Below are 22463 nucleotides of genomic sequence, written 5' to 3'. Positions count from 1 at the left end.
CACAACCATCAAGACTCATATCAGGAGATACTGTGTACTGTAACTTCAACATGTAGGCAGGCAGTTCCCAGTTCTGCTTAGTTCAGACCAGGGCCCGTATGCACAAAGCCTCTCAGAGTAGGAGTGCTGATCTAGGATCACATTTGCCTTTTAGATCATAATGAATTTGATTATATGGACAGGCTGGGACATGATCCTAGATCAGCACTCCTACTCTGAGATGCTTTGTGCCTACGAGCCCAGATCAGACTCTTCTCACAGCCTTAAGACTCTGTGCCTCTTGGGTGTGCTCTGCAGTCATCTGTTAGGTCATAAGCCCTAGAAAGCAGTACTTGTCAGCTTGCAGCCTGTGCCATGAGTACTACAGATGTGTGCTTGTTTCATGTAGCTTGGTGCAAACAGGAGCAGAGAACCGGCTGTAGTCTCCAGGATAAAGCTTCCACTGTAATGGTTAGCCTAGGGGCTTTTCCCAATGTCTCCATGGAAACACTGACAGACAAGAGCTCAGACCGCCCATGACCATGCATATAAAGGCTGATGTAGGCATGTGTGTGTCTCTCACCATATAAAGTCTCTGCAGTGGGAGCAGTAGGTAGGCTGCCGCAGGTAGGTGGCCATGAACTTGTGTCCGTTGACCTGATGGACCCTCCTTCGTACGGCACCCTGCCTCTTCCTAGGCCGCATGCGCTCCCGAAACACACGCTCCTCAGCATTCTCACCGGAGCCTGGAGCTGGAGAAGCACATTATTAGTATATACTTCAGAATGGCACATGAAGAGACAGACAAGGAGGATGGTGCAATAACCTCCTTATCAAATCTATTCAAATCGCATTTAGAAACAACAGGTGTATACAATTGCTTACTTACGGACCCTTCCCAACAAGACGAAAATATAGAAAAAATTACAACGACAATAACTTGGCTATATAAACAGGGTACCAGTACAGAGTCAATGTGCAGGGGTACGAGGTGATAACTTGGCTATATACACAGGGTACCAGTACAGAGTCAATGTGCAGGGGTACCAGGTGATAACTTGGCTACATAAACAGGGTACCAGTACCGAGTCGATGTGCAGGGGTACCAGGTGATAACTTGGCCATATAAACAGGGTACCAGTACAAAGTCAATGTGCAGGGGTACCAGGTGATAACTTGGCTACATAAACAGGGAACCAGTACAGAGTCGATGTGCAGGGGTACCAGGTGATAACTTGGCTATATAAACAGGGTACCAGTACAGAGTCAATGTGCAGGGGTACGAGGTGATAACTTGGCTATATAAACAGGGTACCAGTACAGAGTCAATGTGCAGGGGTACGAGGTGATAACTTGGCCATATAAACAGGGTACCAGTACAAAGTCGATGTGCAGGGGTACCAGGTGATAACTTGGCTACATAAACAGGGAACCAGTACAGAGTCGATGTGCAGGGGTACCAGGTGATAACTTGGCTATATAAACAGGGTACCAGTACAGAGTCGATGTGCAGGGGTACCAGGTGATAACTTGGCTATATAAACAGGGTACCAGTACAGAGTCCATGTGCAGGGGTACCAGGTAATTGAGGTATATATGTACATATGGGTAGAGATAAAGTGACTAGGTAACAGGATAGGTAATAAACAGTAGCAGCAGTGAATGTGAAGAGTCCAAAGAGTTAGTGCAAAGAGGGTCAATGTAGATAGTCCTGGTAGCTATTTGGTTGACTATTTAGTGGTTTCATGGCCTGTGGGTAGAAGCTGTTATTGCTCCTACTGATTCCAGACTTGGTGGATCGATATTGTATATAACATATTAATGAAGAGTGTGTCAGTATGCTTCTCCACACACTGCTTCTCCACACATAGCTACACTGCTACCCCAACCCCCTACAGGTGGGAGGTAATGGAACAGTCCAGTGCTACAACCCCCTACATGTGGGAGGTAATGGAGCATTCCAGTCCTACAACCCCCTACAGATGGGAGGTAATGGAACAGTCCAGTGCTACAACCCCCTACAGATGGGAGGTAATGGAACAGTCCAGTGCTACAACCCCCTACAGGTGGAAGGTAATGGAACAGTCCAGTGCTACAACCCCCTACAGGTGGGAGGTAATGGAACAGTCCAGTGCTGCACACATGACCACCTCTAGATGGTGCTACTGCAGCAGAGGTGAATTTACAGGGATAATCCCCTCAACAACCTCAAAGCTATGCAGATGCTGGAGAGGTTATTAACAGGCTTGGCACACACACACACCACAGCACACTAGTAATGAGGGTATTACACATTTGTCTCGTCTGGATAGGATATGCTACCTAGCTAACAAGTGACTGATTCAACCTTAACTAAGAATGCAGGATACTACATGTTGGTGATTGAGCTCTCTCCCAGTGTACACTGAGCGTACAAAACATTAGGAACACCTTCCTAATATTGAGTTGCACCACCTTTTGGCCTCGGGAACAGCCTCAATTTGTCAGGGCATGGGCTCTACAAGGTGTCGAAAGCGCTCCACAGGGATGCTGGCCCATGTTAACACCAATGCTTCCTACGGTTGCATCAAGTTGGCTGGATGTCCTTTGGGTGGTGGACCATTCTTGGTACACACAGGAAACTGTTGAGTGTGAAAAACCCATCAGTTCTTGACACAAACTGGTGTGCCTGGCACCTACTACCATACGTTGTTCAACGGCACTTACATCTTTTGTCTTGCCAATTCACCCACTGAATGGCACACTTACACAATCCATGTCTCAAGGCTTAAAAATCCTTCTTTAACCTGTCTCCCCCCCTTCATCTACACTGACTGAAGTTGGTTTAACAAGTGACATCATTAAGGGATCATAGCTTTCACCTGGATTCACCTGGTCAGTCTATGTCATGGAAAGAGCAGTTGTTCCTAATGTTTAGTACACTCAGCATATGTGTTGTATGTAGCTAGGATGGGTGCAGATCTGCTGAGGTCTGGATCAATGGATTGACGGGGTAGGCTGTGACAAAGAGCAACCATGTTTGAGACCTGTCAGCTCTACTCACCAGGGTAGCAGACAAGGTAACGCACAGGGCTGCACAGGACTGCTCACACTCCCACTCTCGCTCTCGATTTCTCTCTCACACAGCCTCACACACTTATGAACAGCCTCACACACTTACGCACAGCCTCACAGAGCCTCACAGACTCACACAGCCTCACACACTTACGCACAGCCTCACAGAGCCTCACATACTCACACAGCCTCACACACTTACACACAGTCTCACACACTTACACACAGCCTCACACACTTATGAACAGCCTCACACATTACGCACAGCCTCATACAGCCTCACACACTTACACACACAGCCTCACACACTTACACAGACTCACACAGCCTCACACACTTACGCACAGTCTCACACACTTACGCACAGACTCACACAGTCTCACACACTTATGCACAGCATCACAGTCTCACACACTTACGCACAGACTCACACAGTCTCACACACTTATGCACAGCATCACAGTCTCACAGCCTTACGCACACAGCAAAACTTGCATTCACGCAAGCACGCACGTACACACACATAAACACACACACACACACACACACACACACACACACACACACACACACACACACACACACACACACACACACACACACTGTACAGAAAATAAAATTTGAAATCTTTCTCTCCTGGAGTGATTATGGAAGAGTATACCCTGTGGAGAGCTTAGGTTTACATTACACTCTGCTACTTTATTAATTATACTGTCAGCGCAGGGGGGTGGGAGGGAGGGAAGGAGATTGGGAGGGAGGGAGGAAGGGAGGGAATGTGTTACTGGTAGGTGACAAGTAGGTCACAGCCCCCTGCCACATGGTCTGGTAGGTGACAGCCCCCTACCACATGGTCTGGTAGGTGACAGCCCCCTGCCACATGGTCTGGTAGGTGACCGCCCCCTGCCACATGGTCTGGTAGGTGACAGCCCCCTGCCACATGGTCTGGTAGTTCACAGTCCCCTGCCACATGGTCTGGTAGGTGACAGCCCCCTGCCACATGGTCTGGTAGTTCACAGCCCCCTACCACATGGTCTGGTAGGTGACAGCCCCCTGCCACATGGTCTGGTAGGTGACAGCCCCCTACCACATGGTCTGGTAGGTGACAGCCCCCTGCCACATGGTCTGGTAGGTGACCGCCCCCTGCCACATGGTCTGGTAGTTCACAGTCCCCTGCCACATGGTCTGGTAGTTCACAGCCCCCTGCCACATGGTCTGGTAGTTCACAGCCCCCTACCACATGGTCTGGTAGGTGGCAGCCCCCTACCACATGGTCTGGTAGGTGACAGCCCCCTGCCACATGGTCTGGTAGGTGACCGCCCCCTGCCACATGGTCTGGTAGTTGATAGTCCCCTGCCACATGGTCTGGTAGTTCACAGCCCCCTGCCACATGGTCTGGTAGGTGACCGCCCCCTGCCACAGGGTCTGGTAGTTCACAGCCCCCTGCCACATGGTCTGGTAGGTGACGGCCCCCTGCCACATGGTCTGGTAGTTCACAGTCCCCTGCCACATGGTCTGGTAGGTGGCAGCCCCCTACCACATGGTCTGGTAGGTGACAGCTCCCTGCCACATGGTCTGGTAGGTGACCGCCCCCTGCCACATGGTCTGGTAGGTGACCGCCCCCTGCCACATGGTCTGGTAGGTGACCGCCCCCTGCCACATGGTCTGGTAGGTGACAGCCCCCTGCCACATGGTCTGGTAGTTCACAGCCCCCTGCCACATGGTCTGGTAGTTCACAGCCCCCTGCCACATGGTCTGGTAGTTCACAGCCCCCTGCCACATGGTCTGGTAGTTCACAGCCCCCTGCCACATGGTCTGGTAGTTCACAGCCCCCTGCCACATGGTCTGGTAGGTGACCGCCCCCTGCCACATGGTCTGGTAGGTGACAGCCCCCTGCCACATGGTCTGGTAGTTCACAGCCCCCTGCCACATGGTCTGGTAGGTGACAGCCCCCTGCCACATGGTCTGGTAGGTGATAGTCCCCTGCCACATGGTCTGGTAGTTCACAGCCCCCTGCCACATGGTCTGGTAGGTGACAGCCCCCTGCCACATGGTCTGGTAGTTCACAGCCCCCTACCACATGGTCTGGTAGTTCACAGCCCCCTGCCACATTGTTATTTTCTGATAACCAAATGGTGTAGTGGTTGACTGACTTGTGTGAGACAAGCTGTAGAAGCGGTGTGATCTCAAATCAATCCAAATCAAAGTTTATTTGTCACGTGTGCCGAATACAACAGGTGCCGACCTTACAGTGAAATGCTTACTTACAGGCTCTAACCAATATTGCAAAAAAGGTGTTAGATGAACAATAGTAAGGAACTAAAACAACAGTAAAAAGACAGGCTATACACAGTAGCGAGGCTACATACAGACACCGGTTAGTCAGGCTGATTGAGGTAGTATGTACATGTAGACATAGTTAAAGTGACTATGCATATATGGTGAACAGAGAGTAGCAGTAGCGTAAAGAGGGGTTGGCGGGTGGTGGGACACAATGCAGATAGCCCGGTTAGCCAATGTGATTTAGGTCTATACGAGCGATTCAGACTGACAGGTAGACAGACACAACTCCAGTTCCCCCAAGGTATTAACTCCACATGAGGTTGGTGTCACCTTAATTGGGGAGGATGGGGTTGTGGTAATGGCTGGAATGGAATCAGTGTATCAAATACATCAAACACATTGTTTCCACATGGTTTCCATATGTTCTATGCCATTCCATTTGCTCCGATCCAGACATTATTATGAGCGGTCGTCCCCTCAGCAGCCTCCACTGATTAGCACAGTGCTGGCCATATTACTGTTGAGTAAGACCACAGGTGTGCTTGCACTGTAGTAAAGTCCCTGCCTGTCTTCCTGCCTCAACACAATACACTGACTGACACAGTTTGGTTTCTGGGGTCAACGAAGGCCGTGTGCAATTTACCTGTAACCGGGAGCAACAGCTGCACAATTTACAAACATATATTGTGATAAATAGATTTGAAACTTGTATCTCATTATGGTAATTGATGAAATATGCATAGCCAGATGTAATTGTAATGGCTTAGCAGATAATAAGAAAGGATGAACAATATTTACCTGGCTAAAAGAGAAGGAATATAATATCTATTGTTTACAGGAAACTCGTTCAACAATTTTAGAAGAAGTTGTGTGGAAAAAGGACTGGGGGGTGAAATATACTTCTCCCATGGGCAAAAAAACTCAAAAGAGGTGATGACATTAATTAACTGTAATGTTGATCCCAATGTGCAAATTGTCCTAACAGATCCCCAAGGTAGATAGATGTATGATATTAAATATGTTATTGGACCATAAACAGATAAAATCTTTACGGACCAAATAATGATGATCCACGTTTCTTTGGAAATATATTTAATAAATTATCAACCCTGCAAGCAATACAAGACTCTATTATTATGGTGGGAGATTATAATACTGTTTTAAATACCTCAATGGACCGTAAAGGAAATCACACTATAAACACTATCACCCTCATGCAAGTAAGGAAATCACGAATATCATGGATATATTGGAACTAGTGGATATATGGAGGCTAAAATATCCTGACCTAGTGAGATATACAGTTTACATATACCTTAGCCAATACATTTAAACTCAGTTTTTCAAAATTCCTGACATTTAATCCCAGAAAATAATTCCCTGTTTTAGGTCATTTAGGATCACCACTTTACTTTAAGAATTTGAAATGTCAGAATAATAGTAGAGAGAATTATTTATCTTAGCTTTTACCTCTTTCATCACATTCCCAGTGGGTCAGAAGTTTACATACACTCAATTAGTATTTGGTAGCATTGCCTTTAAATTGTTTAACTTAGGTCAAACGTTTCGGGAAGCCTTCCCCAAGTTTCCCACAATAAGTTGGGTGAATTTTGGCCCATTCCTCCTGACAAAGCTGGTGTATCTGAGTCAGGTTTGTACGCCTCCTTGCTCGCACACACTTTTCAGTTCTGCCCACAAATTGTCTATGGGATTGAGGTCAGGGCTTTGTGATGGCCACTCCAATACCTTGACTTTGTTGTCCTTAAGCCATTTTGCCACAACTTTGGAAGTATGCTTGGGGGCTTTGTTCATTTGGAAGATCCATTTGCGATCAAGCTTTAACTTCCTGACTGATGTCTTGAGATGTTGCTTCAATATATCCACATCATTTTCTCCCTCATGATGCCATCTATTTTGCTGCATGATGCTGCCAGCCCCTCCTGCAGCAAAGCACTCCCACAACATGATGCTGCCACCCCGTGCTTCACAGTTGGTATGGTGTTCTTTGGCTTGCAAACCTGCCCCTTTTTCCTCCAAACATAACGATGGTCATTATAGCCAAACAGTTCTATTTTTGTTTCATCAGACCAGAGGACATTTCTCAAAAAAGTACGATCTTTATGTGCACTTCCACATAGTCTGCCTTTTTTTTGGCGGTTTTGGAGCAGTGGCTTCTTCCTTGCTGAGTGGCCTTTCAGGTTATGCCGATATAAGACTCGTTTTACTGTGGATATAGATACTTTTGTACCTGTTTTCTCCAGCATCTTCACAAGGTCCTTTGCTGTTGTTCTGGGATTGATTTGCACTTTTCGCACCAAAGTACGTTCATCTCTAGGAGACAGAACACATCTCCTTCCTGAGCGGTATGACAACTGCGTGGTCCCATGGTGTTTATACTTGCATACTATTATTTGTGCAGATGAACGCAGTACCTTCAGGCGTTTGGAAATTGCTCCCAAGGATGAACCAGGCTTGTGGAGGTCTACAATTTTTTTCTGAGTTCTTGGCTGATTTCTTTTGGTTTTCTCATTATGTCAAGCAAAGAAGCACTGAGTTTGAAGGTATGCCTTGAAATACATCCACAGGTAGAAGCTTCTAAAGCCATGACATCATTGTCTGGAATTTTCCAAGCTGTTTAAAGGCACAGTCAACTTAGTGTATGTAAACTTCTGACTCACTGGAATTGTGATACAGTGAATTATAAGTGAAATAATATGCCTGTAATCAATTGTTGGAAAAAAGACTTGAACAAAGTAGATGTCATGAACAAAGTAGATGTCCTAACCGACTTGCCAAAACTATAGTTTGCTAACAAGAAATTTGTGGAGTGGTTGAAAAATTAGTTTTAATGACTCCAACCTAAGTGTATGTTAACTTCCGACTTCAACTGTACATGGCCGAGGCTCAATCAAGCTAGTCATCTTGACTACGTTCTTATATCAGTCTCGTTGGCACCAAAAGTTTAAAAAGTGTTGATAGAGGGCAGAATGCGGTCGGACCATCAGATAATTGGCATATACAATACTCTTACTGAATTTCCACGTGGGTGAAGATATTGGAAATTGAATCAAAGCATATTGGATGATAACTTTTTTAACTAGGACAGAGGAATTTATAACAGACTTTTTCCAACATAATATAGGTACTTCAGATCCCCTTATTGTGTGGGACACTTTTAAATGTGCCTTTAGTGGCCATGCAATTCAGTACTTATCTATAAAACAAAAGCAATGTAGGTCAAAAGAGTTCATATTTTATCAAAGGAAATAGAAGGTCTAACAGAACAGATAGATCACAATAAAAACTGTACTGTAGAGGCTCAGAATATGTTAGAGGAAAAGGAAATCGGGGAATATATTATAAAAATAAAACAAACTTAATGGAATAAGCGTAAAAATGCACACATTCTTTGTTAATCTTCAACAGAAATGTTACCAAAAATAATTTACTAAAACGTGTTACAAATTACGAAGTAATCTATGATTCACCAAATTATATATTGAAAGAGGAAGCAAAGTACTTTTAACATATGTTTTCATTTTAGTCTCCTCCATCTCCTCTAATAATCGAAGGTATTTGTATGGATTTTTGTTTATTAATAATGTAAAATGAACAGCTGTACAGAAAGCCTCATGTGAAGGTGAAATTACATAGGAGGAACTTATTGATGCAATTAAAGCCTTTAAGTCCAGGCAAACTCCAGGGCTGGATGGCATACCAGTTGAGGTATACCAAACCTTTTTTGATATACTCAGAGGACCGTTATTATTCATGTTTTAACCAATCCTATGAAAATGGTAGATTATCGGACACTCAACAAGAAGGTCTGATTTCATTATTACTGAAAAGGGATACAATTGGTAAATATAAAGACCCAGTCCATTAAACAAATTAAAGGCACCTTACACTTTAGTATTGTGATGCAAACATTCTAGCAAAATGTATAGCTCGTAAGAAAAAAAATGAGTTTTTTTATTATTCATTATTTTATTATTCATCTAATCAGACAGGTTTTTTACATGGACGATATATTGGAGATAATTTAAGAAAAGTACTGGAAACAATAGAACACTATGAACAATCAGGGAAACTATAGCTGACTTTGAAAAGGCTTTTGATAAAGTAGGACTGGAATTTATATATAAATGCCTGGAACATTAACATTTTGGAGAATCTCTTATAAAATGGGTTAAAGTCATGTATAGTAATCCCAGGTGTAAAATAGTAAACAATGGCTACTTTTCAGAAAGTTTAACACGTTCAAGAGGAGTAAACAAGGTGGTCCACTATCAGCATATCTATTTATTATGGCTATCAAAATGTTATCTATTAAAATCAGATCCAACAATAATATCAAGGGATTAGAAATCCAGGGCTTAAAAAAACAAAGGTGTCATTGTGCACTGCTGATAAATGTTTTCTTTTAAATCCAAAATTCATATAAACTCAAATGTACCAATAGTTTAAAAAAAATAACATGTATATAAAAAAATAAAAAAGTATAATCTTTGTAAATGATATCATAAATAGGACTGGAGGAGTTATGTCACACATGCAGCTAACACAAATATATGGAAATGTCTACTCTAACCGAAATTACAACCAACTAATAGCAGCATTACCACAAACATGGAAGAGGGAAGTGGATGGGGAAAAAATAAGGAACTTGTCTGTCGGTCTTAAAGACTATAATTGGTTAAAGAAAATTGTGACTAATAAAAAAGTACACCAGTTTAATTGAAGGACCAAAAATTGGACAGCTGTGCCATGCAAAATAGTTGGGAAGAGATTTTCGACATACTGAATCCATGGCACATTGTTTATGAACTGATAATTAAAACGACACAAAATTCAAAACTTTGAATTTCCATTTAAATTAAACAAAATTCTTGCAACCAATCGAATGTTATAGATATATATATACAAAATGAAAAAGTGGTGCGTGCATATGTATTCACCCCTTTGCTTTGAAGCCCCTAAATAAGATCTGGTGCAATCAATTACCTTCAGAAGTCACATAATTAGAATCTGCAACACCACTAAGCAAGGGGCACCACCAAGCAAGTGGGACTATGAAGACCAAGGAGCTCTCCAAACAGGTCAGGGTCAAAGTTGTGGAGAAGTACAGATCAGGGTTGGGTTATAAAAAATATCAGAAAATTTGAACATCCCACGGAGCACCACTAAATCCATTATAAAAAAATTGAAAGAATATGGCACCACAACAAACCTGCAAAGAGAGGGCCGCCCACGGATCAGGCAAGGAGGGCATTAATCAGAGAGGCAACAAAGAGACTAAAGATAACCCTGAAGAAGCTGCAAAGCTCCACAGCTGAGATTGGAGTATATGTCCATTGAACCACTTTAAGCCGTACACTCCACAGAGCTGGGCTTTAAGGAAGAGTGGCCAGAATAAAATAAGCAAACATGTTTGGTGTTCACCAAAAGGCATGTGGGAGACTCCCCAAACACATGGAAGACGGTACTCTGGCCAGACTAAAATTGAGCTTTTTGGCCATCAAGGAAAACACAATGTCTGGCGTAAACTCAACACCTCTCATCACCCCAAGAAAACCATCCCCACAGTGAAGCATGGTGTTGGCAACATCATGCTGTGGGGATGTTTTTCATCACAGGGACTGGGAAACTGGTCAGAATTGAAGGAATGATGGATGGTGCAAAATACAGGGAGATTCTTGAGGGAAACCTGTTTCAGTCTTCCAAAGATTTGAGACTGGGGTGGAGGTTCCCCTTCAAGCAGGACAATGACCCTGAGAATACTGCTAAAGCAGTTTAAGGGGAAACAGTTACATGTCTTGGAATGGCCTAGTCAAAGCCCAGACCTCAATCCAATTGAGAATCTGTGGTATGATTTAAAGATTGCTGTACACAAGCGGAACCCAGCAACTTGAAAGAGCTGGAGTAATTTTGACTTGAAGAATGGGCAAAAATCCCAGTGGCTAGATGTGCTAAGCTTATGGAGACATACCCCAAGAGACTTGCAGCTGTAATTGCTGAAAAAGGTGGCTCTACAAAGTATTGACTTTGGGGGGTGAAAAGTTATGCATGCCCAAGTTTTCAGTTTTTTTTGTGTTATTTCTTGTTTGTTTCACAATAAAAAATATTTTGCATCTTCAAAGTGGTAGGCATGTTGTGTAAATTAAATTATACAAACCCCTCAAAAATCCAATATAATTCCAGGCTGTAAAGCAACAAAATAGGAAAAATGCGAGGGTGGTGAATACTTTCGCAAGCCACTGTATGTATGTATATACGGTACCAGTCAAAAGTTTGTTAATACACACCTACTCATTCAAGGGTTTTTCTTTACTTGTACTATTTTTTACATTGTAGAAAAATAGTGAATACATCAAAACTATGAAATAACACATATGGAATCATGTAGTGTTAAAACCTCCGCCCATTTTATTCAATTTTCGCCTAAAATGACATACCCAAATCTAACTGCCTGTAGCTCAGGCCCAGAAGCAAGGATGTGCATATTATTGGTACCATTTGAAAGGAAACACTTTGAAGTTTGTGGAAATGTGAAAGGAATGTAGTAGAATATAAGACAATGGATCTGGTAAAATATAATACTAAGAAAAAAAAACTGTTTTTTAACATAATCTTTAAAATGCAAGAGAAAGGCCATTATCTATTATTACAGCCCAGGTGCAATTTAGATTTTGGACACTCGATGGCAGCAGTGTATTTGCAAAGTTTTAGACTGATCCAATGAACCATTGCATTTCTGTTCAAAATGTTGTATCAAGACTGCCCAAATGTGCCTAATTTGTTTATTAATAACTTTTCATGTTCAAAATTGTGCACTCTCCTCAAACAACAGCATGGTATTATTTCACTGTAATAGCTACTGTAAATCGAACAGTGCAGTTAGATTAACAAGAATTGAAGCTTTCTGCCAATATCAGATATGTCTATGTCCTGGGAACTTTTCTTGTTACTTACAACCTCATGCATTAGCATACGTTAGCTCAAAGGTCCTGTGGATGGGCTAAACAAGTTAAACAAATCAAAATAGACTTTAGATTTTAGACTCTTCAATGTAGCCACCCTTTGCCTTGATGAGAGCTTTGCACACTCTTGGCATTCTCTCAACCAGCTTAACCTGGAATGCTTTTCCAGCAGTCTTGAAGGAGTTTCCGCATATGCTGAGCACTTGTTGGCTGCTTTTCCTTCACTCTGCGGTCTAGCTCATCCCAAACCATCTCAATTGGGTTGAGGTCGGGTGATTGTGGAGACCAGGTCATCTGATGCAGCACTCCATCACTCTCCTTCTTCGTCAAATAGCCCATACACAGCCTGGAGGTGGATTGGGTCATTGTCCAGTTGAAAAACAAATGACAGTCCCACTAAGCGCAAACCAGATGGGATGGCGTATTGCTGCACAATGCTGTGGTAGCCATGCTGGTTAAGTGTGCCTTGAATTCTAAATAAATCAAAGACAGTGTCACCAGCAAAGCACCCCCACACCATCATACCTCCTCCTCCATGCTTCAGAGTGGGAACCAAATATGTGGAGATCATCCGTTCACCTTATCTGCGTCTCACAAAGACACAGCGGTTGACCAATTTGACCATGAAGGCCTGATTCACTCAGTCTCCTTTGAACAATTGATGTTAAGATGTGTCTGTTGCTTGAACTCTATGAAGCATTCATTTTGGCTGAAATTTCTGAGGCTGATAACTGTAATGAAATTATCCTCTGCGGCAGAGGTAACTCTGGGTCTTCATGGCAGTTCTCATGAGAGCCAGTTTCATCATAGAGCTTGATGGTTTTTGCGACTGCACTTGAAGAAACTTTAGAAGTTCTTGACATTTTCCGGATTGACTGACCTCCATGTCTTAAAGTATTGATGGACTTTCATTTCTCTTTGCTTATTTGAGCTGTTCTTGCCATACTATGGACTTTTACCAAATATGGCTATCTTCTGTATACCACCCCTACCTTGTCACAACACAACTGCTTGGCTCAAACACATTAAGAACTAAAACAATTACACAAATTAACTTTTAACAAAGCACACCTGGTAATTGAAATGCATTCCAGATGACTACCTCGTGAAGCTGGTTGAGAGAATGACAAAAGTGTGCAAAGCTGTCATCAAGGCAAAGGGTGGCTACTTTGAGGAATCTCAAATCTCAAATATATTTGGATTTGTTTAACACTTTTATGGTTACTACATGATTCCATATGTGTTATTTCATAGTTTTAATGTCTTGACTATTATACTACAGTGTATAGTAAAAATAAAGAAAAACCCTGTAATGGGTGTGTCCAAACATTTGACTGTGATACAAGCCCTGTCATATCCAATGACTGTCAGAGCCGGTGTAGTAGGATTCAGTCCTGCTCCTGTATTGACACTTTTTCTGTTTGATGGCTCGTCGAAGGTCGTAGCGGGACTTCTTATAAGCGTCCGGATACCGCTGCTTGAAAGCGGCAGCTGTAATCCATTGTGTCTGGTTGGGATATGTACGTACAGTTACTGTGGGGATGACCATGGAAACCCATTTCATGAAACTCCCAATGAACAGTTCTTGTGCTGACATTGCTTCCAGAAGCAGTTTAGAAGTCGGTTGTGAATGTTGCAGGACAGACGATTTTTACGTGATCCGCACTTCAGCACTCGGGGGTCCCGTTCTGTGAGCTTGTGTGGCCTACCACTTTGCGGCTGAGCCATTGTTGCTCCTAGATGTTTCCACTTCACAATAACAGCACTTACAGTTGACCCGGGCAGCTCTAGCAGGGCAGAAATTTTATGAACTGTTGTTGGAAAGGTGGCATCCTATGACGGTGACATGTTGAAAGTCACTGAGCTCTTCAGTAAGGCCATTCTACTGCCAAAGTTCGTCTATGGAGATTGCATGGCTGTGTGAGCAATTTTATACACCTGTCAGTAACGGGTGATAGCCGAATCCACTCATTTGAAAGGGTGTCCACATACTTTTGTATATACAGTGTATGGTATGTGTCAGCCTGCCTGCCTGTTTTCCTCATGACAAGTCCTGACAGACATGTCTGGTCACATGTGTAGAGGTTTCCCAGACTTCATTTTGTTCAGTCCTGCTGTGCAGTCCTACTAACTAATCTGATTTAGTCAAACATGACCCCTAAAGCTAATCACATACACCTCTCCTCACTGAACTCTGTACAAGACAGAGAGAGCGAGAGTGAGATACAGCCAACCTCTAGCAGAGAAGGGGAGGAGAAAAGGAAAGCCAGAGTAGGGGATTTTTAAAATGTATTTTCCAGGTAAGTTGACTGAGAACACATTCTAATTTACAGCAACAACCTGGGGAATAAGAAGATGAATGAGCCAATTAGAAATATGGGGTGACTATGATTGTATGAGATTGGGAATTTAGCCAGGACAACAGGCTTAACAGCCCTACTCTTACAATAAGTGCCATGGGATCTTTAGTAACCACAGAGAATCAGGACATCCATTTAACATCCCATAGACAGCACTCTACACAGGATAATGTCCCCAATCACTTTCCTGGGGTATTGGGATATTTTTCAGACCAGAGGAAAGAGTGCCTCCTACTGGCCCTCCAACAGCTTCTAGTGTCCCATCCAGGTATTGACAAGGACCAGCCCTGCTTAGCTTCAGAGACAAGAAAGCAGTAGGATGCAGGGTGGTATTCTGCTGGCCAGGGGAGAGTAGGGGAGAGAGGGGAGAGTAGGAGAAAGGCAGACAGCATGTATGCGTTTAACACCATTCTCCCCTACATTGTATCTTACTAGGACCTTCCTCACTCTGTGGAGAAACCAACTCTCAGACCCACACTGTCCCAGTATGGAGAGGAGAAACCAACCCTCAGACCCACACTGTCCCAGTATGGAGAGGATAAACCAACCCTCAGACCCACACTGTCCCAGTATGGAGAGGAGAAACCAGCCCTCAGACCCACACTGTCCCAGTATGGAGAGGGGAAACCAGCCCTCAGACCCACAATGTCCCAGTATGGAGAGGAGAAACCAGCCCTCAGACCCACACTGTCCCAGTATGGAGAGGAGAAACCAGCCCTCAGACCCACACTGTCCAAGTATGGAGAGGAGAAACCAGCCCTCAGACCCACACTGTCCCAGTATGGAGAGGAGAAACCAACACATTGCACCTCACATCCCTGCTCTCATTCTCACCCCCACGGTGTGAATTTGTCTGCCTGTGTGTGTGCATGCGTGCATCTGTGTCACCGTGCACGTACTTGTGTGTTTGGGTCACTGAGTTTGTGTATGTATGTGTGTTGCCGTCACCGTGGGCATGTGTCAGGCTGTGTGTGTGTGTCACTGTCACAGTGGGTGTGTGTTAGGCTCTGTGTGTGTGTGTGTGTGTGTGTGTGTGTGTGTGTGTGTGTGTGTGTGTGTGTGTGTGTGTGTGTGTGTGTGTGTGTGTGTGTGTGTGTCACTGACTGTGTGTGTGTTTGTGTGTGTTGACCTGATAAATGCCCAGCCCAGTCTATCTGTGACTGTTGTCCCATCTGTAGCCCTTGGCCAGACATAAGGATGGCCAGGGAGGCTGTGGAGAGGAAGAATTAGTGGATGACTTAGGTATGACGTAGTGGATGGCTTTGGGGAGGACTTAGTGGATAAGTTAGTGGATGACTTAGGGGATGACTTAGTGGAGAGTTAGCGGGTAGGGATTGATGACATCACACCTTATACAGAGGGGTAATTAACAATATATCAAATCATCTATGGAGAGATGTGACAACACACACAGACTAGACCATTCTATAATGGCTGTTCCCACAATGCATTGGACCTTCCTCTTCATCATGCACTCTATGGGAAGCCTCCACATGACCTCTGACCTCATTCCTAGCGCCCTCTCTCCTCACATCCTCTCTCCTTGTCCCCTTCTCAAAACCCCTCACCTCCAATGGGTCCTCAGTCATACCCCTCCAGCCCCTACTCGTCACCATCGCCTAGCAACTGGCACTGGCTGCCTAGCAACATCTATAGCCATATCCCTGTAGGAGGGGATATGGCTACTCATGTGTGAGGTCATCGGTCCACTGTTACCGATGTGACCATCCCTCTTGGTGAGGATCTCTCTACACAAGGGGTGCTAGACAACATATTTTCACGGCATTAGACAACATGTTATCACTGCATTAGACAACATGTTATCACTGCATTAGACAACATGTTATCACTGCATTAGACAACATGTGCTCATAGCATTAGATAAGATGTGTTCACTGCATTAAACAACATGTGTTCACTGCATTTAAACAATGTGTTGACTGCATTACACAATGTGATTACAGCGTTAGACAACATTATTAAACAACATGTGTTCACTGCATTAAACAATGTGTTGACTGCATTACACAATGTGATCACAGCATTAGACAACATTATTAAACAACATGTGTTCACTGCATTTAAACAATGTGTTGACTGCATTACACAATGTGATCACAGCGTTAGACAACATTATTAAACAGCGTGTTCACTGCATTAAACAATGTGTTGACTGCATTACACAATGTGATCACAGCAATAGACAACATTATTAAACAGCGTGTTCACTGCATTAAACAATGTGTTGACTGCATTACACAATGTGATCACAGCATTAGACAACATTATTAAACAACATGTGTTCACTGCATTTAAACAATGTGTTGACTGCATTACACAATGTGATCACAGCGTTAGACAACATTATTAAACAGCGTGTTCACTGCATTTAAACAATGTGTTGACTGCATTACACAATGTGATCACAGCATTAGACAACATTATTAAACAATATGTGTTCACTGCATTAAACAATGTGTTGACTGCATTACACAATGTGATCACAGCGTTAGACAACATTATTAAACAACATGTGTTCACTGCATTTAAACAATGTGATCACAGCATTAGACAACATTATTAAACAGCGTGTTCACTGCATTAAACAATGTGTTGACTGCATTACACAATGTGATCACAGCATTAGACAACATTATTAAACAGCGTGTTCACTGCATTAAACAATGTGTTGACTGCATTACACAATGTGATCACAGCGTTAGACAACATTATTAAACAACATGTGTTCACTGCATTAAACAATGTGTTGACTGCATTACACAATGTGATCACAGCGTTAGACAACATTATTAAACAGCGTGTTCACTGCATTAAACAATGTGTTGACTGCATTACACAATGTGATCACAGCGTTAGACAACATTATTAAACAGCGTGTTCACTGCATTAAACAATGTGATCACAGCATTAGACAACATTATTAAACAGCGTGTTCACTGCATTAAACAATGTGATCACAGCATTAGACAACATGTGTTCACTGCATTAGACAATGTGATCACAGCATTAGACAACATTATTAAACAGCGTGTTCACTGCATTAAACAATGTGATCACAGCATTAGACAACATGTGTTCACTGCATTAGACAATGTGATCACAGCATTAGACAACATTATTAAACAGCGTGTTCACTGCATTAAACAATGTGTTGACTGCATTACACAATGTGATCACAGCGTTAGACAACATTATTAAACAATATGTGTTCAATGCATTAAACAATGTGTTGACTGCATTACACAATGTGATCACAGCATTAGACAACATTATTAAACAGCGTGTTCACTGCATTTAAACAATGTGATCACAGCATTAGACAACATGTGTTCACTGCATTTAAACAATGTGTTGACTGCATTAAACAATGTGATCACAGAGTTAGACAACATTATTAATAAACAGTGTGTTCACTGCATTTAAACAATGTGTTGACTGCATTAAACAATGTGATCACAGCGTTAGACAACATTACTAAACAACATGTGTTCACTGCATTAAACAATGTGATCACAGCGTTAGACAACATTATTAAACAACATGTGTTCACTGCATTAAACAATGTGATCACAGCGTTAGACAACATTATTAAACAGCGTGTTCACTGCATTCAAACAATGTGATCACAGCATTAGACAACATGTGTTCACTGCATTAGACAACATTTGCTCATGGCATTAAACAATGTGTTAACTGCATTACAAAATGTGCTCACAGCATTAGACAACATGTGTTCACTGCATTAGACAACATACACTCATTGTATTATAAAACATCTGTTCACTGCAATAGACAACTGCATTAGACAACGTGTTCCCTACATTAGACAACATGTGGTCACTGCATTAGACAACATGTGTTCACATCATTAGACAACATAGGTTCACTGCACTAAGCAACATGTGTTCACTGCATTAGACAACATGTGTTCACTGCATTAGACAACAAGTGTTCACTGCATTAGACAACATATATTAGACAACCTGTGTTCACTGCATTAGACAACATATATTAGACAACATGTGCTCACTGCATTAGACAACATATATTAGACAACATGTGTTCACTGCATTAGACAACATGTGTTCACTGCATTAGATAACATGTGCTCACTCCATTAGACAACGTGTGTTCACTGCATTAGACAACATGTGCTCACTGCATTAAACAACATATTCTCACAGCATTAGACCTGCAGACATGTGATTGGCATACCTTGCTAGCAATCCCCGTTACATATCACTGAGATTGAGCACTGCATTCATGCATGAGTACACAAGCGAGTGGAAACACAGGTAAATGCATGTACATGATCGAACATGCAAACACACAGAGACAAAAATACCCTATGTGTGTAAAGAGAGAGAGAAAGAGTAGGAGGAGAGGTGGAGGGATGAGAGGCACTCCCTGGTCCTCTGTGTGGGCAATATGGTTCACTCCACATCCCAAGGCCCACAGCTCTCCACACAGGAGCCATCCACTGGCCCAATTAAAGCTGCATGAATCATAACCCACTGGCAGCAGACAGACAGACACTTGACCAAGCCCAGTCGCAGCATAACACCCCCCACACAATAATATAGATATTACATACAGTGTAACAACACAGCTAAACTCAGCAAAAAAAGAAACGTTCTATCACTGTCAACTGCATTTATTTTCAGCAAACTTAACATGTGTAAATATTTGTATGAACATAACAATATTCAACAACTGAACAAGTTCCACAGTCATGTGACTAACAGAAATGGAATAATGTGTCCCTGAACAAGTAACAGTCAGTATCTGGTGTGGCCACCAGCTGCAATAAGTACTGCAGTGCATCTCCACTTCCAGATTTGCCAGTTCTTGCTGGGAGATGTTACCACACTCTTCCACCAAGGCACCTGCAAGTTCCCAGACATTTCTGGGGGGAATGGCCCTAGCCCTCACCCTCCAGTCCAACAGGTCCCAGACGTGCTCAATGGGACTGAGATCCGGGCTCTTCGCTGGCCATGGCAGAACACTGACATTCCTGTCTTGCAGGAAATCACGCACAGAACGAGCAGTATGGCTGGTGGCATTGTCATGCTGGAGGGTCATGTCAGGATGAGCCTGCAGGAAGGGTACCACATGGGGGAGTAGGATGTCTTCCCTGTAACATACAGCGTTGAGATTGCCTGCAATGACAATTATTATTATTATTATTATTATTATTATTATTATATAAAGTGGCATTGTTTAAGTGACTAGTGATACATTTATTACATCCGAATATTAGTTATTAAAGTGGCTAGAGATTGAGTCTGTATGTTGGCAGCAACCACTCAGTGTTAGTGACGGCTGTTTAACAGTCTGATGGCCTTGAGATAGAATCTGTATTTCAGTCTCTCGGTCCCAGCTTTGATGCACCTGTACTGACCTCACCTTCTGGATGATAGCGGAGTGAACAGGCAGTGGCTCGGGTGGTTGTTGTCCTTGATGACCTTTTTGACCTTCCTGTGACATCAGGTGGGGTGTAGGTGCGTTGTGCAGACCTCACCACCCTCTGGAGAGCCTTACATTTGTGGTCGGAGCAGTTGCCGTACCAGGCTGTGATACAGCCCGACAGGATGCTCTCGATAGTGCATCTGTAAAAGTTTATGAGTGTTTTTGGTGACAAGACAAATTTCTTCAGCCTCCTGAGTTTGAAGGGGCGCTAATTGCGCCTTTTTTCACCACGCTGTCTGTGTGGGTGGACCATTTCAGTTTGTCCGTGATGTGTACGCCAAGGAACTTAAAACTTTCCACCCTCTCCACTACTGTCCCGTCAATGTGGATGGGGGGTGCTCCCTCTGCTGTTTCCTGAAGTCCACGATCATCTCCTTTGTTTTGTTGACTTTGAGTGTGAGGTTATTTTCCTGGCACCACACTCTGAGGGCCCTCACCTCCTCCCTGTAGGCCATCTCATCGTTGTTGGTAATCAAGCCTACCACTGTAGTGTCGTCTGCAAACTTGATGATTGAGCCACGCAGTCATGGGTGAACAGGGAGTACAGGAGAGGGCTGAGAACACACCCTTGTGGGGCCGCAGTGTTGAGGATCAGCGGGGTGGAGATGTTGTTTCTTACCCTCACCACCTGGGGGCGGCCCGTCAGAAAGTCCAGGACCCAGTTGCACAGGGCGGGGTCGAGACCCAGGGTCTCGAGCTTAATGACGAGTTTGGAGGGTACTATGGTTACTAGTTTTAAGGTAAATTTATTATAATGGAGTTTATATTACTGCAACAGGAACAGAAATCATATTAATCATCAATAATAAATGGGGGTGGATGGTCCTTTGAGGTTTGGACAGGACACCGTATTAAGCCAATAGGGCAGGAAAGTACATAGAAAAATAAGTTTCAGTTCTCAGGGGTGATTAATTACGGTAGATAAGGTATCACAAACTATGAAACATATATTAAATTATTGATGAAACTGATTTTAAGGTTAATTCATGTTATTGTCAGATAAAATACTGTGGATTCCTGAAGGAAAAAGCTTATTAGTGTAGGAAGGATTTGATATATTTAGCATTCATTTTGGCTTTGTTTGACTATTAGGAGGTTTTTATTTAAATATTATTAAATTTGACAGGAATATATGACATCTGTGATGATTTAGGATTTTTGTAAGGATTAAGATAGATTGATTAAGGAAATGTAAGGACTTTAGAGATTGCCACTCATAGACATGTTTTTTCTAAAATCAATGATTTTAGATAAAGTCAAACAGTGAGACGCTTAGTGGTATTTTAGAGATAGGAGAGAAAGGGGTTACTGTTTAAATCAGTAAATATATACATTTAAGAACATATATAAATAGCATAGATACTTCTTAAAGTAGATAAGACACTTGACAGAGAATTGATACAGGATTGAGATGAATGGATGGCCAAGGGAGAATTGGACTTACATGATAATGTCAGAATATAAGGATAATTTACTAATCCTACCTAAGTCATTATTTAGGGTAGATAAGGTTGTTACCTGGGCAGAGCCAGGTATCAAAAGGGGGATGGGTAAGTTTGTGGTCTAAGATAGGATACCTAGTGGCCTATTGGATAATAAACTAATAATAAATAAAACATTTGCTAACAAATAGGCATAGAAGTTAAAGCTATAATCAGATAAAACATATGAGAAACTGTTTGTTAACCAAGCCTGTACGACCAGGATGTTATGCATTACAGGTGAATTACAGGTGAAGCCACTCAATGCAGTCCCTGAGGCCTGTTGGGGGAGCCATACCAAGCACTCCTGGTGACTGCCTTCGCGGTGAGGATAGCCGAAAGAGCTCCCGGGGTGCGTATCACACATTGTGGGAGGGTAGGACACACTTATACTGTCGAACAATCACAGAGGTAGGAGTGGAACCGCAAATCTTTTAGAGTGCGGGGGTCAAACTCCTACTGAAGACTTCCCTAATACCCGACTTTTCCCCAGCTGTGAGCGTTCATAGAAGTGAAGGTGTGTCTTGGCCTCTTGCTGGTGATATGTTTTCTGGGAAAGGGTGGGGCTTCATCAGAGGGCTGTTCGTCTGAGCTGTCTTATCGTGGGAGCCATATTCCTAATACAGCACGTCCCACCTGAGTATGCAGGGAGTGGTAATTTCACCCATGGTTCAGACGATGAGGATTTTGTTCCAAAACAAGCATAAGAGATCCCTAGATTTGGGTAGACAGGAAGTTAGAGTAGAGGTTGGGAAGGATCTCTCAATGGAGTTTTTACGTAGACCAAATGGGGTCTCTAACTACATGGCAGTCTAGGACTCTGAGCCATTATGGTATAT

The 22463-nt window shown here is 43.0% G+C and overlaps 1 protein-coding gene across 1 annotated transcript in view; it reads right to left on the bottom strand.

Annotated features, from left to right (window-relative positions):
* Positions 1–22463, bottom strand: part of LOC139381223 (protein kinase C epsilon type) — a 262754-nt gene that overhangs the window by 129418 nt on the left and 110873 nt on the right. Inside the window, exon 3 of the mRNA XM_071124683.1 lies at positions 563–731. Coding sequence (XP_070980784.1) covers positions 563–731 — 169 coding nt within the window. The remainder of the gene's footprint in view (positions 1–562; positions 732–22463) is intronic.

Source organism: Oncorhynchus clarkii, chromosome 23 (assembly GCF_045791955.1).
Source record: "Oncorhynchus clarkii lewisi isolate Uvic-CL-2024 chromosome 23, UVic_Ocla_1.0, whole genome shotgun sequence".
In the NCBI taxonomy this organism is placed as follows: Eukaryota; Metazoa; Chordata; class Actinopteri; order Salmoniformes; family Salmonidae; genus Oncorhynchus; species Oncorhynchus clarkii.
The sequence above is the reverse complement of the archived record's forward strand: the minus strand, read 5'-3'. Positions and strand labels throughout refer to the sequence as shown.